This window comes from Halictus rubicundus, chromosome 6 (assembly GCF_050948215.1).
Source record: "Halictus rubicundus isolate RS-2024b chromosome 6, iyHalRubi1_principal, whole genome shotgun sequence".
Lineage (NCBI taxonomy): Eukaryota > Metazoa > Arthropoda > Insecta > Hymenoptera > Halictidae > Halictus > Halictus rubicundus.
The window spans coordinates 5,223,907-5,239,294 of NC_135154.1; the positions used below are offsets into that span (position 1 = coordinate 5,223,907).

Consider the following 15,388-nt stretch of genomic DNA (forward strand, 5'->3'; position numbering starts at 1 on the left):
ACGCCTATTAGATATTAATGAATCAAATAATACAATAATTTTCAATTTCTAGAATAATATTTTTTTAACGTTTGTCCCAATTTCCGTACTTATCGACCACTGTGGCGGCTCGGCTTGGCGCGGTTTGGCTCGGCAAGTAGGTGGATAAGCAGTTCAGAGGTTCAGAGTGGATTCACAGAGTGGAAGTTGCGCGGTGGAGGGGTAGGATAGGGTAGCGAGAGGAATAGTGGGAGAGAGTGCCGGACGGTCGAATCGCGAATACACGCGCGGTACCGCTCTCGGTTCAGTTCAGTCGCATCGAGATACTCGTGGAACGCGTGTCGCGTGGTGCATGCATGCATGCTTGCTTGCTTGCGTGCGATTAAACGTGCGTGCATGTGTGTGCTCTCTTATTATTGTGGTGTACCGAAAGTGGTCGGGTGTGCATGTGTGCGGGCCGTAACACGGTGTTGCGCGCGGTCTCTCGACAGTGCACGTCGTGATTACTGTAGCCGTCGTCTCGTCTGTCCGTCCATCGTGCGATCGCACCAAATGCACGTCTCGAGATCTCCGAGCAGCAACACCCGCCGTCGTCTTTATCCTCGCGACGTTTGACAGCCCGGCTGATTCGCGGAAAGAGGAGCGAAGAGGAAAGGGGAAGGAAGCCGCGTCTCGTCCCGGCGTCCCGGTTGATGACTCTTCGAACGATCGTGCCGAATACGCGACGAAGGAGGAGGAGGTGGAATTGAATCGTCTCGCTGCTCGTGTTCCGTCCTCTTTCTCTCTATTCCCCTTCCCCAACCCCCCAACCTCACCACCCCCAATCACGACTTGCGGAACTTGCCGGTATCGCTGCCCGCTCGTTTATTCTCAGTTACCTTTTTTTTTTTCTTTATCTTGCCCGTTTTCGCACACACTCTCACATACACACGCTCCGTGGCCTGCCCTGTTCAACCTTATTCCACCAAAATGAAAGCAATACCGAGATATCGTCACGCGATCATCGCACCTGTGTCCATTCTGATACTGTTGTGCAGCTGTTCCGATTTCGTGTCATCCCGATCGACACGATCCGCCGAACACTCGCGGAACGACGCGGATCTCGCGGCTGCCGATTGCGAGCGTGTCAAACCTTTCTTCGAAAGCAAGAAAATCGCGATCGTACCCGTCAAGCCGAACACATCGGAGGACATTACCAAAAGTAAGTGACCAATTCTAACATTCTCGGAGTAAGATCTACGGATAATCGAGTAGTTCCGTACAAGCGTGAACCGTGCCAGAAAACATTTTGAAAAAATATTATTTTAGTCAATTCTGCTACTAATAATCAACTTTCAGACTTAACCCCTTGCAGTACTATTTATATTGTGGTTATAGTGATTAGAAATACTTCATCGTTCAGAATTTCATAGAAAAAAGAAAAGAAAGTTTATACTTATCGTATGCCTATGTTTTCGCCAAAGGCTATTGTACATCGACTACAACAAAATAGAATTCGATTTCGGTTTAAAAGAAATTAATTACATACATGATATTTATTTATCACGAGTCTGACTCAACATTGTAGGGCAAGGGGTTAAGCGTACAGAAAAATATTGAAATAAGGAGAAAGTGAAACATTTTCCCAGATACACTATGTATGTACCTTCGTATTAATAAGTTTGAATTAAAAAATTGCTTTTCTTTCTTTTTTGAAAATACTTTTCATAAAAAACTTGATATCCCACAAACCTACTGTTGCGGCATAGCTCCCTTTTGCACGGAACCTCTCAATTGTTTTGAAAAGTCAACTCGTTTGAATTATGAAACGGTGGAAATCGAACAGGTTTGCAATTCGTCGGACGAAATCAATTAGGTGTCTTGATTATACCCGCCTGATTCTAATTATGAAATTTATTTAATGGCTCTCGAGAGTCGTTACTCTAAACGGTACTTAATGTTATTACATCAAATAGCATTTAAGTACTTCTTGCAAAAACCCGCTTCAATTGTCGTGAGACCGGTAAATCTGTCTTTCATCATGGTCATCTGATACGCTGTACTCTTAACCCTTGTCTTCGGTTCAATCCGATCGGAACTGCACACTTACCTTTTAGCATCTCTTATCTCGTACAGATTTAAAATAAACTATGCATAGTTTACTGTACGTGTGCACTATTGCGTTTTATTAATTTGCTTTTACTTTCGATATAACTATATTCCGTGTAACTATACACGTGAACAGAACGTGAGGGTTAAAAGACTATACTTACAGTCGCCGCCACTGTAATATGGCGACCCTACTCCGAAAAAACGTTGACACGCAATTTTCTTGAAGGTTAACTCAAAATACCATGCATTATAAACAAAAATGTTCAATATCTTAATATAGTATAATTCTAACAGAAGAGTTCAAATTTTGAAGTGGGCAGAGTTTTCAAATTTTGGAGTAGCAGTGATTTAACAATAAAAAATCCTATTCTGTGGGCATCGTAGAAAGGATAATATTACTCGAATTACCAAACTTTATTAAAGAAACAAATTCAACTCTTGGTAGTCTATTATTTATTGCATATATTTACGTATACATAGAACACGTGCGGATATAACCATAAAATGAATTTTAAAGAGAAAAGAATTGATAGTTTCCGTTTTACTTGTCTGGAGTAGGTATTGCTCGTTATTATTAAAAATATAAAAGTATGTTGTTTCTGTTTATGTATATAGCTGTTACTCCGTTTTGTGTAAACAGCGGCTTATACGTACACTTTCGACTTATAGAGAAAATTTTACGTTTTCATTTGTAAATGTGTAAATAGAACCAATGTACGAATTGAACATTCAGAGTTGAATTACACAATTCGTGTAGAAATTGAATTTTTAATCGTTCACGTTATTCACGTACAAGATTGTCATTTTCCATTTTTGAATTTTTTCTACCATCGACGAACAATTGATTTACTATCACATTTTGGCCGAACATCACGGAATGTTATTGTATTCATTTTTTCACTCATATAAAAAGGAATACATGGCAATCACATCGATTGCACAATTCATGTACAACAACCTAACATTTCAAGATAAGAATTTTGTAATCATGTTACATCAATAGTGGACGAAATAGCATCAAACTGATTTCACTAATAGCAATGACGTGCAGTTTCGATATCCGTTTGATATCGCAATATGATATCTGCAATTGATACATATTGGAATATTAATGAGTTTGTCATTGAATTGGTCCTGCCACTATTGTCGTCCTCCATTGCCAAGGTGTAAGCACTACTGCGATATTCGATCTTGAAGATTAAAGAACTAATAAGCATGTTTTCGAAACATATCGATACTCGTTCTGTGGTTTGGGATCAACATATACATATAGATTGAATGTATTGTGAATAGGATTTCGGTTAACCCCTGTCAGTCAAATGTCGCTTTAAAAGAGAACCGAATGTATTTTTTGATAACGGTACTCAATAGATACGCTAAAAGTAATGTTCATCAGTTGTTGTATTTCCTTTAATAATATTGAAACAACATTCACATTATGTATGACACACAAGTTGTTGAAAAAATAAAAAGTTTTTGTAAAAAAGGTGAAGCAGGTTGAAATGCCTACTTTTCATTATTTTGCTGCGCCATATCAAAGTAGCTTTAAGCATAAACTTTATAGAATAAAGCATGAATTCAACAAGATATGTATTGTACAGTGGTGAAGCAACATTTGTGCACCATTAACTCATTTTAATAGATTAGGTAGTTCAAGCTTATTTGCATCAAGCTACTCTGTAATAAGTCTGTGTAGCCTTGTGTGTGTATAATTTGCAACTTAATGCCACCTTGGGAAAAAATACATGTCGTTTAGTGAAACTTGTAGGACTTAGTAGTAACTCTGTTATGTATTATATAAATCATAAATGCATTTTCATGTCGTTCTACTGCATACGTGTTACGCAAGCTATAATTGCAGTTTTGTGTACTGAAAAGAATGCAAGCACATTATTTTTTTATGAGTAGCATATATTTTGTATATATTTGGTAAATACGTGTTTGTCAGTTATATAAATATAGTTTGAAAATTTCATTGAAATCGGTCGAGGCGAAAAAAGAACGACAGTCATCGAAAGGTGTAAAAATCTTTAGATTTGTTACAATTATAGGCCGAAAAAAAACGGGATTTTCGCCATCTTTAAAGTTGAAAACAACTTTTAATATTTTCCCCGCAATTCAGAGCAATTTTTTCAAAATTTCTTCTTCTCTCCATGTAGCAAACTAATTGATCTAACTTCTAAAAAAAAGACCAAGTCACATGGTTCAGTGTTAACCATTTGCACTCGGCGCTGTGTTCAATCTAAAACTAAATTTTTCTTCCGTCTTACAATATTTTCATTTTATTCATACGAAACTTATCCGATTTCTACATATAATATTGAAACGTTTAGTAATCTATTAAATACAAATTTTGTAATATTTTTTGTCATTTCTTTGAAATAATGCCACAACAATTTCTAGTGGTGCTTCAGACTCACCACTCGAGTGCAAAGGGTTAAAAAAGTTATCGTTTAAAAGTGTCCGAATATTACTGCGAATCACTGTAAATACAAATTACAGAAGTACTTCATATTTCATGACATGATTAAATACAAAATGCAAAGGTATTCGTGTAAATCAGTTTGAGATATATTTGATAGAAGTATTCGGTATTTACACGGATGTATTTCAATTACCAAAGTATTCGACACGGTGCCTATCACTGTGCGTGAGACGCTGAGAACGCTGCAGACCGAGAAAGTTTGATTTTGCGTGTCACAGAAGTTTGTCAAAAGAACAGCATCTATTGTTCGCGACATAGTGAGGCCACGCGATTGAGCAGTCATGTATGGAGAAAGTCCGCATATCACGAACAGGTTCGGACGCGTCGTAAAGACTGCGAAACCGAGTCGTAAATGGTATTATCCGCGATACCGATCGCGTACCGATTTCTGGAGCACTATTACTGGTCGTTAGAACCTGAATGAACGAACGGCTCTCTCTCTCTCTCTCTCTCTCTCTCTCTCTCTCTCTCTCTCTCTCTCTCTCTCTCTCTCTCTCTCTCTCTCTCTCTCTCTCTCTCTGTCTCTCTCTCTCGCCCTCTCTTTTTCTCGCTCTCTTTCCTATCCCCATTCTAACCCATTTTACACGTCTGTAACCACTTGTCGAATCGAGGGCGAAGGGTCGCTGATGTAGCTTCCGGTTTTATGCACTTCCGGTTTTATCTGCTTCCGTACGTCAAGTGCTATACATCACACCTAATGGAGTAAATGGATAGAGATAATCGTCCGCGGCAGCCTCCAATTGAAGTACAATGACGTTAATGTTCTTAATTTAAAGCGACAAATTACTCGGAGAATGGCTTTGTGACTGTTGTCTGAGTCCTTAATTTAATATCTGGGGTGTCCGTTAGGCAACGCTTTCTTTGTGCCGAATGATGCTGTAATAATAATTATTATTATTCTAACACGATTGAATTACGTTTACTACAGCAGAAAATATTTGTTTCGGTTTCACATCCCAGTAGCGAAGTTTTACTTCACAACTATATGTATTATTGTTTGACATTAGGAACTTCGTCTGGTTGATGCTCCTTGCCGAAATCAATCTTCGATAGTTTATTCTACGTTCTTCGCAATGCTCATCTAATATCGATCTTTCGCATCTGTTCTGTTATTTTTGTTAACATAATATGACATTATTATTACCACAAGAATTATCACAAATTTTACACTTCTCGTCACACTCGCACATTTAAAAAAAAAATTTTTTTTCTCATTGCTTCTATATTTCTTCGCTACACATCCACATTTTCATTATTCTCCTACACTCTCTGCTAATTTTACCTCCCTAGTTAAACAGTAACATTTAATCTATTGTAAAGAAGGAGGTAAATAATATTTTAAATACAAACAAATAATAATGTTTTCCTTAGAGTTGACAAAAGAATACTAATATACATAAAAATCTATTTCTTTCATATTTTACACTTAAATATTTGTTACGCTGTTAAAACTGATCTCTTAAAACAGAGTTAAACTATTAATCTACAAAGTTAACTTAAAGTAGAAAACAAACGATTAAAAAGTCAAGTTTCATAAATAACTTTTATATATAATCGTTAATACTGTACCATCCGACGCCAGGCCGGGTTTCTATTCATCGAATTGACACCTACTATATAACTATAGCGATCGAAAAACTTGTTGAAAGCATACAGAAAAAAAAGGACGAGTAAAGTGGAGCTGAGAGGTCCACTTTGAATCCTCTTACGTATCCCTGCGGCCGAATCGTTCGCACACCAAATAAAACCGATAAATTCGTGAGCGGCTGTTCGGTAAGTATATCTCCGCTGGGGAAGTGCCGAACAATAGGCTGCTAACGATGAATCATGAAAAATCGTGGCGAAAAACTGTGAGAAGGTTTTCCCTGGTACCTGAGCGTTCTGTGTGGCGCTACCTCGGGTTTCTCAGGTCAAGGTGCTGTTCGCGACGACTACAAAAGGATCACGGAGGGGCAAAAAGGAAGGACACCCGGACGATGTTGTCTCCTGTGACAGAAACTTTACGAGTCTACGCCTGCTTTATGGAACGCGTCACGCCGCGGCGTTCAGAAAAAGGCGTTCGATTTCTCGAGGGAACGAGAAATCGATATTTTTCCTTCCAAAGACAACGCAACTATAACTGTATCGCACGTTGCCGTTTGTCCTTACTGTTCTCCAGTTCATACTCATTATTCTCCAAAATGCTCTAGAAAGCACACAGATGCCGGCATAACGCGATTAAAAAATGGTTTAAAACGACTGTATACACTTACAGTGTTTTCTACAAGACTAGTACAGATTAAACTTTTAGAACTTTATGACCACTAGGTAAAAATACACCTGGCCTTACTATTGTTAATATTCTGTGTCAAAGGAGCAGATGAAATATATCTTTTTGTTAGCATTTTTCATTGGTACAAAATCAAATTGGGAATAAAATACTCTAAATAGTAGGAGAGACCAGTTTCCCATCTCTACAATTTTTGTTTCAATCAATTACGTAAAGAAAAGTATGCGAAAATATTGTTTGAGACTTCTCCTTTACATATTGTATGTGAAACTTGTAGAAAAACACATATAAAATGAACTATAAAATATTTACTTAATCAATGCAGAGTATATCAACTTGTCCCACCGTGGTGTCCCACTGCTGTTGATACATATATAAAATATTTTGTTGTTACTCTTAAAAACCTCTTTTTATTTCTCATATTTTAATTGTATTAGTTATATAATATAGATAAATGAAACAAATTTAATAAAATGTCTATTTTTCTTCAAAAAACGACACGAGCGAACAATAAAGTCACTTTCTAAATCTGAGTAGCAATTAATAAATATGTAATTATGGACATCTTGGCCATATTATATGTGAGTCCAGTTCATGTATGAGATGCAATGAGTAAGTTCTTCACCTCGTTCAGTTTCTGAAAATCATTTGAGACAAATTAAACACGATTATTTAAAATTTGACGATGTTTTCGCCTCGGCGATGATCCGTATTTTTTATTAACATATTGTTGCGAATTCCGCTAATATTAGGCTTTAAGAAATATACCACTGGCACATAACAATTTTTGGCAGCGTGGTGAGAATGCGCGAGACAGAAGGAGAAAAAGAAAGGCAGCCTGTCGTCCTGGGCCTGCTATGGGACTAGCAGGCCCTGCCCTAGACGCTGGGATATCGGAAGGCGGTTGAGGACAGTATAATAAGTATAATAGGGACCGGTGACCGGCAACGGATCAGGTAGTAGCGGGAAAGTCTCGTCTAATTAGTCATCTGCTGGCGAGCATAGGAGGTAGCCGCCAGATAATTGTTGAATAAATTATTTGAGTGTATGTCAAATATGAAAAATAGTACTGTACATGTAAGGTAAATCACCTAACTCGACCATCTAAAATATCTCGTTTTTTATGATAGAAGAAAATTTCAGCGGAAACTATTAGTAGGTTCAGAGAGGCAAATATTATGATAGGCAAAAAAATTTGTTTAAGGTTATATTTTTTGAGATTTCAAGGTCATTGCAGTTTTTTTAAATGGAATGACATATTTTTATTATCGCCACATGATAGCCGAGAAAAAGATGAACCCAACGACCTGTAATATTATGATCTTCACATGACCTTGAGTACGAAGAATTCATGTTATCACCAACGATTCCACACCACACATTTACACTGCATGGATGCTGGTGTACAACTTGTCGACGTCATTTCGGGTTTTCAGTGCACCAATAATGTGTACTCAGTTGTCCATGGTTAGAAAAAGTAGCTTCGTTCGTAAAGAGAACGTCATAAAAGAAATGTTTAATTCTTTGTATTTGCTGCAATGTCCATGCACAAACAGCAACACGAGTCTCAAAGTCGATGCCATGAAGCTTCTGATGTAAGGAAATATGGTATGGATGAAAATGACGTTGCAATATTCGGCATACACTTGCTTGGAAATGCCTAAAGAATTTCCAATTTTTCAACAACTTGTAGTAGGATTAATATTGACTGTAGCCAATAGAAAAGTTTCGGCATCTTCTCCAGTAGCAGGCTTCGAACGTTTTCTTTTCAGTGATTCAATACTCCCTGTTTGACAAAACAATTGTATTATGCGGTCAAAACTTTTTCGAGGAGGATGATTTCTCGCAGGGTATCTTTCTGCGTACAGATGGAATGTTTGTACTGAGTTATTTTTAGCCTCACCATAAACTAAAACCGTTTCTATCTTTTCTGCATCACTGTGAACCATTGTTTCAAAGAAATAACGTTATCTTTCACTATCGAATAAATCCCGATAAATTTCTTAAACGTACTAATTCAGGTCAACGAAAGGAGAAGAATTTGTATCATTGTTTACAACAAACAATCATCAACATCATCGTCATCATTTGTATCATTGTTGTTTGTTTGTATCATTGTTTGTTTATTGTAAGCGTGTTTACAGTCATTAGTCAAGGTTCAAGAACATTTTTTGAAATCCTAGGGGGATCATGTCATCGTTACTTCACTATTTACATCAAGTGCCCTACTTTTATGAATTTTTCATACTCGAGGTCACGTGAAGGTCAGAATATTACAAGTCGTTGTATTCGTCTTGATCTCGGCTATCATATAGCGATAATAAAAAGGTTATTCTTTTGCCTATCATAATATTTGCCCCTCTAAGCCAACTAATGTTTTCTTCTGAAATTTTCTTCTATCATAAAAAACAAACGAGATATTTTAGATAGTCGGTTAGGAAAAATGTTAATAAAACAGATTCTTTTGCCTTTTTACCAAATATAAAATAATAAGCTGTGTCTATCTTTATGTGAAAATTATGACGAATTTTAAATAGCATAACAAAGCAACAGAACACTTTTCAATATTTCTAACGGTGAAAATGATAATACACATTTCCATAAAACTGTTCTAAATGGTTGGGGGTGATCAAATCTTTCCTTCAATCGGTATCTATTTTATACATTCTGTACATTATGAAAATGCGAACATATTCGTTTTCATATACAATGTCAAAGTTTTATAATTCCACTTGACTTTATTGTTGATGGAATCGTTATCCACATTGGAAGTGTGAACAATTACAAAGACAGACGCATGATTTGTTTGATCGAATAATGTTTGCCAGGGAAGCGCATAGATAATCATTTTTTGTAGAAATGGTTTCATTGGTTCAATCTTTGCTCTTCAGTGTAAGCGCATATGTCAAAGCTCCGAATAAAAGCATTCAAAATCATTGACTTTTGACAATTGGGACTAAATAGATCAGTCAAAGAAGTCTCCGTACACCCTTTAAAATAGAATAACTCTTTTAAGAGTGGACTAAATGATTTGAGTTTCTTTACGAACTTCCGATTAGTTCCTACATAACTTTATTGGTTACTACATGATTTGTAAAAAAACGTCCAAGAATATTGTGATTGACAAGAATTATGAAAAAAATAGTAAATATTGATTACGTTTGAGCATAAATTTGCAATAAAAGTCGTGCGTAAATGTAGTCTTGTTAATTTTATGAGCTGTTACAAGTCAATTTGCTCACTAGTGCTGGTTCTTGGCGCTAATAGAAATATAATTTTATGGAAATGTATTACACTCTTTCGGAATACACAGTAGAACGGCCATGGAAAGACAATCTTTGATGATAAGAATGCGACGAAACGCAAAAGACAATTATGCAAAAGTAAATTTACATAAATCAATAATTGGGTTTCGGTTTAAATTGATCCGAACGATGAACGATGGTTACATACACTTTACAATATTCTTCAAAGTCCATTGAAGAATGTTAAATGCTTTTGATATTCTTTGTACCGTCGTCGGTTTACTTAAAATTTGATTTTACTTTTACAATCGATCAATTGCAGTTACGTTCAAATGGAAATAATGATTACCTCATTACAAGCTTTCGTTTGATCTCTGCGATACTTTAAAAATCGAACCTGTTATTATACCGTGAAACCTACAATAGATTTACTTTTATATTTGGAAAAGTTATGTTTATTGTAATATTTTCGTATGGAGGTAGAGTATTTCGTTCGCTTTTTATCGTATTAAATATTTTCGCATTCGTAACAAAAATGTAATCAAAATACGTATTCATCCATATCACATTCCACGTGTGCTTTATGTTTCATAGAATTTGGAGAATTTTTAATCAGAGTCCTTTCAATGAATTATTGGCTTTGTAAAAATATTGATTTCTCGAATCCTGCCTCGCAGTTTACTTGTGATTAAAACCTGTCTACGTACCAATTCACGCATATTGCTTGCTTTAAATCTGCTCTCCAATTTATCGCAAATAATAGTGACCGTTGTGAATGGTTTAAAAAAGGAGAAAGATGAATTTAATATTGCGTTAATCCGTTTCAAGTACCAGTTTTGCCTCTGTCTGCAGAAAAATGCAGAAAAATATTTACGTACGTCAACCTTTGTTTTATAAATAGTTGACGTGGAAAGTAGATTTCCTACTGTTTGTAACACTAATCATATTCAGCAAAAAATGTGACTAGTATACGGTCTTTTAAAAAAATTACAAAACTGAATTTATTTAGATTTCTTGAAACTTTTGTAACAATACGCGCTTGAACGAAGAATTTCATTCAATAATTTCTAATAGAAGCGTCTTTGTTACTTCAATAATTACTAAATAAAAAATGTGAAACCGATCGTTTGACCGATCGTGGTACAGTTAGTGTTAAATGTCTTTAAATGTCTCTTGTCTTCTAATAACGATGAATAGGTACATTTGAAGAATGCCAACTTTCTAATGCAAACAACTTTCGAGAAGTAGACCTCTTTTATCCACCTCGTGAAGTGTTTCACATACAGCGTATTTCACCTGACTTGTTGTCTGTAATATTTCTGTTGAAATTGAAATTATAGCAAAATATTTTCGCGTAATTGTTTCGAAACTGGCATGTAGTGACTAAACTTGTGCCAAGAATAATTGGTAAAAGAAAATAGAATAATAAACATTCAGACTGCACTTTGCATGTTCGAAGACAAAATAAAGCTTCATTCGTAAGGCTTCAATATTTTGTACAATCTTTAACGACCGCTATTGTTGTAAGTCGTCAAACTATAGTTGCGATAACATAAGATACCGTGTCTCAGAGGAAACTACGCAACTGTAGGGTACATTCCTTCGAAACCTACCGTGTAACAAGAATGTTCGAAGTGTTAAAGGTTGCGTGAAACACATCGTATAACTATTCGAGTGCATTTATGGTGGCGAACTCAATGGAAGAATCGCCTTGGGAGACCTCCCGCATCTTGCTTGCTGCGGATGACTTTCTTTACGCGTACCACTCTACCTGATGCTTCGAATGCTCGAACTTTGGCAATGTACAGGGTGAACCTCGTAAACGGGGACTGGTGATTGTATAGAATAGGGTCCACGTTGCCGGTTTAATGACTTTATTATGTGCTGCCAAGGTCAATGCTGAGAGTCATTTCACGAATACATTTAGAAAAGCTGCACAACTTTGGCTTCAAAGAAGTACATGAAAGCATTTATAGTATTGTGCTTTTATAACTAACTTTTTATATCCCTACGGTGACTACTATTAACATTCGGTCACACTTAAAAAGACGATAACTTTTTAAATATTGGAACATAAAACTTGGAATTTTTTGAGAAGGTAGAACAATTGGTTTACTACATCATGGGAAAAAATTTTTTAAAAAATTGAAATTGGTAGGAATTGCAGAGAAAATACTAAAAGTTTTATTTTACAACTTAGTATGTGGGCCTATATTGAAAATTTAAAAGGTACAATTTATAGGTACAAAAAACTTTTTTCATATCATGTAGTAAACCAATTGTTCTAACTTTTCATAAAAATTCATAAAAAAAGTTATCGTCTTTTGACTTCTTTTGAAGAGTGTCAGAATATTAATGGGAGTCACTGTAGATCGCAATTAACACGTTGACTGCCGTATCACCATATATAGGTGTATATGGATGACGGAACTGTTTGTACATTTTTAAAACAACAATTGCGCCCACATAGTTATAGTACCAAGTTTTATTGATAACTGCAAAATGCAAGAAGAAGGTACTCAGTATCATATTACCTTTTTCGTTTCAAATGGTTATTTTATTAAATAAATTACTTTATTTTGTTGTGGTAGTCAATTAACATTTCTGACATAATTAACACTTCATGTAACAAGATTTCTGACCTTTGTACGAAATAAAAATTTCCCTAGTCAATTGTACATCAATTGTACAATTGTATATTCAATATTTTTAATTACTTTCACTTTGTCACAATTATTGCATATGTCTAAAAATATAAATATTTCAATTGTCTTTACATTTATTAATGTGTTATAATGAAAAACGTATCTATAAAACGGCAGATTACCATTATTAAATAACAGCATGACATGAACACAACAAAACAGAGCGTATACATAAAAATAATTATTATGGAATGCTGAAAGCATACGGGTATAATTATTGAACAACTATTTCGGAGACTTTAAAACAACAAAAGTACAGTTGTAGATTGTAAAACATCTCGAAGCAATACGATCAATACAATGCTCGGTAAAATAGTATTTGAAATAATTATTTACTTCGATTTTAAAATCTATGAAACATGTAAAGTAAATGAATTTCAATTAGGTTACGTATTTATTCAGCACGAGCGGTAAAGCTACTTGAAATAAATATTTCTGCCATTATTTGTGGAATAGAATTTCTGTGTATTAGTTTCGCACATAAACGAAATCTTTTTTGCAAGATAACTGTGGATATGTTTTGACATTATTAATTATTTCATTAACATGAAATAGCAGTTAAAATAATTACTTCTCGTGTATCCCGCCAATCAATAATATTTTCAATAATTATTTCTGATACGTTCTACAGTAACTGTTATTTCAATTAATATTTACCGAGTTTTATATGTAAACTTGTAAAATAAAATGAATCTTGACATACTATTTCAATAAAATTATGTATTTCAATTACTATTTCGAATACTTTTTATTTGTAACTTATTTAGATTTAATAACGAGCTCCGTTGGAATGGACGGGATGTGGATCATTTGAAAAACTGAATTCCTAAAAACTTGATTACACGGTTTCGATGAATTTTGCACGGGATAGGATTATTTCGGGACACCCAGTACACGTAGATGCGTATCGGTTCCTTTTTAATGTTGCCAGGAGGGGGGATCCTTGTACCTGTGCGACGAGTTCCGTCTTGAATCATTCGAAATGACGGAGGCGCCACGAATAAAGATAGAAGAGAAAGAAAAAAGAGAATAAAAGGGACCGACAGTGAGAATGTGTCTCGAACGGTTTACGATGCGTCAGGGTGTGGTGCGGTCCATCGCGAGACTTTGAAACGGCTTCGTTCTCACGGCTAAAGGTTTTCGCTCTTTGTTCTTTTTTTCACGGGATACCCACACATAAAGGGTGAAATCATGTCCCAAATATGAACAAGTGGAAAAGCGTTGAAATTCATCTTGCGAGCGTATCGAGTACTTTAACATTTCTCTGGATTATTTATATGCAAATCGCATGAGTCTTACGGTGAAGATTTTAAATAGCACGAAACATGTATGAATGTCAATCGATTCTTTCGAATCGAAATAAAATATTATATTATTATAAATATTAATTATAAAATATTAGTGGGTGTAGAAAGTTCTCGTACACCCTTTAAAAACGAATAACTTTCTTCAAATTGGACCAAACTGCTTGAGTTCTGTTTCGGATATTAGAAGGATTAATTTACTAGGTAATGAGTAAATAATTTTTTTTTTATTTCTTTTGGTCGCAATTGCGAAGACAAAGTGAAGGTAACGATTTTTATGTTTTTTATCTGTATATAGAATGTTTAAAAAAATTGTAAGCTTATGAAAAAAACCATCGATTACTTTTACGAATAATTATTGAAAATGTAGAATAAGGAAATTGCTTATCTAACATTAAATTGTCACTTTTACAGTGTTGTGCATGTAAAATGCATGCTTTAGTCTATGTACATAACTTTTTGATTTGCTTTAGTTTCTTTGAATATAGTTGAATGAAGTTTAACAACATAATATTAATCTAATAATTCTTACCTCTTACTATATGAAAATAGAATTTAATTGTCTGCACAATAATGTTTGACACGCCAAACAAAATTTTCATGTTAGAAAGTACGTAGACTTCCGTATAATTGTATACCGTATATTAAAATACTGTACTTATGTATTTTATGTGGCGGCAAATATACTATCAGGAAAGGTGTGTAGAAACAGTCTTTGTTAACCCTCCGACGGCGATATCTGGGTCTTTTTCGACCCAATGTATAGAAATCGTCATTCGATTCCTCGGTGTCTGGCAATTAAATTAAGTAAACAACTGTAAAATTAGAAACGAAAGAAAGACTAACATATCTACAAGAAGTATCCTCAAAAAATGTGTTTAAAAAATTTATAAATAAAGCAGTAAATAATTCTAAACATCATTAATTACTGTAGTTGTAAGAATAGTCGGCTGGCCGACCGTTAACCAATTTTTTAATTGCGTTATACGGGTTGACTGTTCGAATCTAAAAATGATAACGATGTTAATTTAAATTTTATGTCGAGAATCGTTCAAACATATTTTATCTTTTATTTTGTGAACAGTAAACAAAAATCTTTGTTTCATATTGTGATTATCGCGAGGAATCAACTATTTTCAAGCAACGGGGCATAGAATTTTTATAACTTTTGAAACAATTAAATTTCTTAGCGCACCGTATGAAACTGTCCGTATTGGAATTTATTTTTAGTTTTATGACCAGTAAACTCATTTTATACGTTTAATACGATCTTTTCCATATAAACGCGAATCCAATCCTTTTGTGTAATA

At 35.0% G+C, this 15,388-nt stretch overlaps 1 protein-coding gene across 2 annotated transcripts in view; it reads left to right on the forward strand.

The window, feature by feature from the left end:
- The first annotated feature begins 243 nt into the window (after positions 1-243).
- The window catches only part of Dally (division abnormally delayed protein), a 308,320-nt gene continuing 293,175 nt past the window's right edge, over positions 244-15,388 (forward strand). For both annotated transcript variants that reach the window (XM_076789540.1, XM_076789541.1), the window contains exon 1: positions 244-1,180. In XM_076789540.1, the coding sequence (XP_076645655.1) occupies positions 949-1,180 (232 nt within the window). In that variant the 5' untranslated portion in view covers positions 244-948. The remainder of the gene's footprint in view (positions 1,181-15,388) is intronic.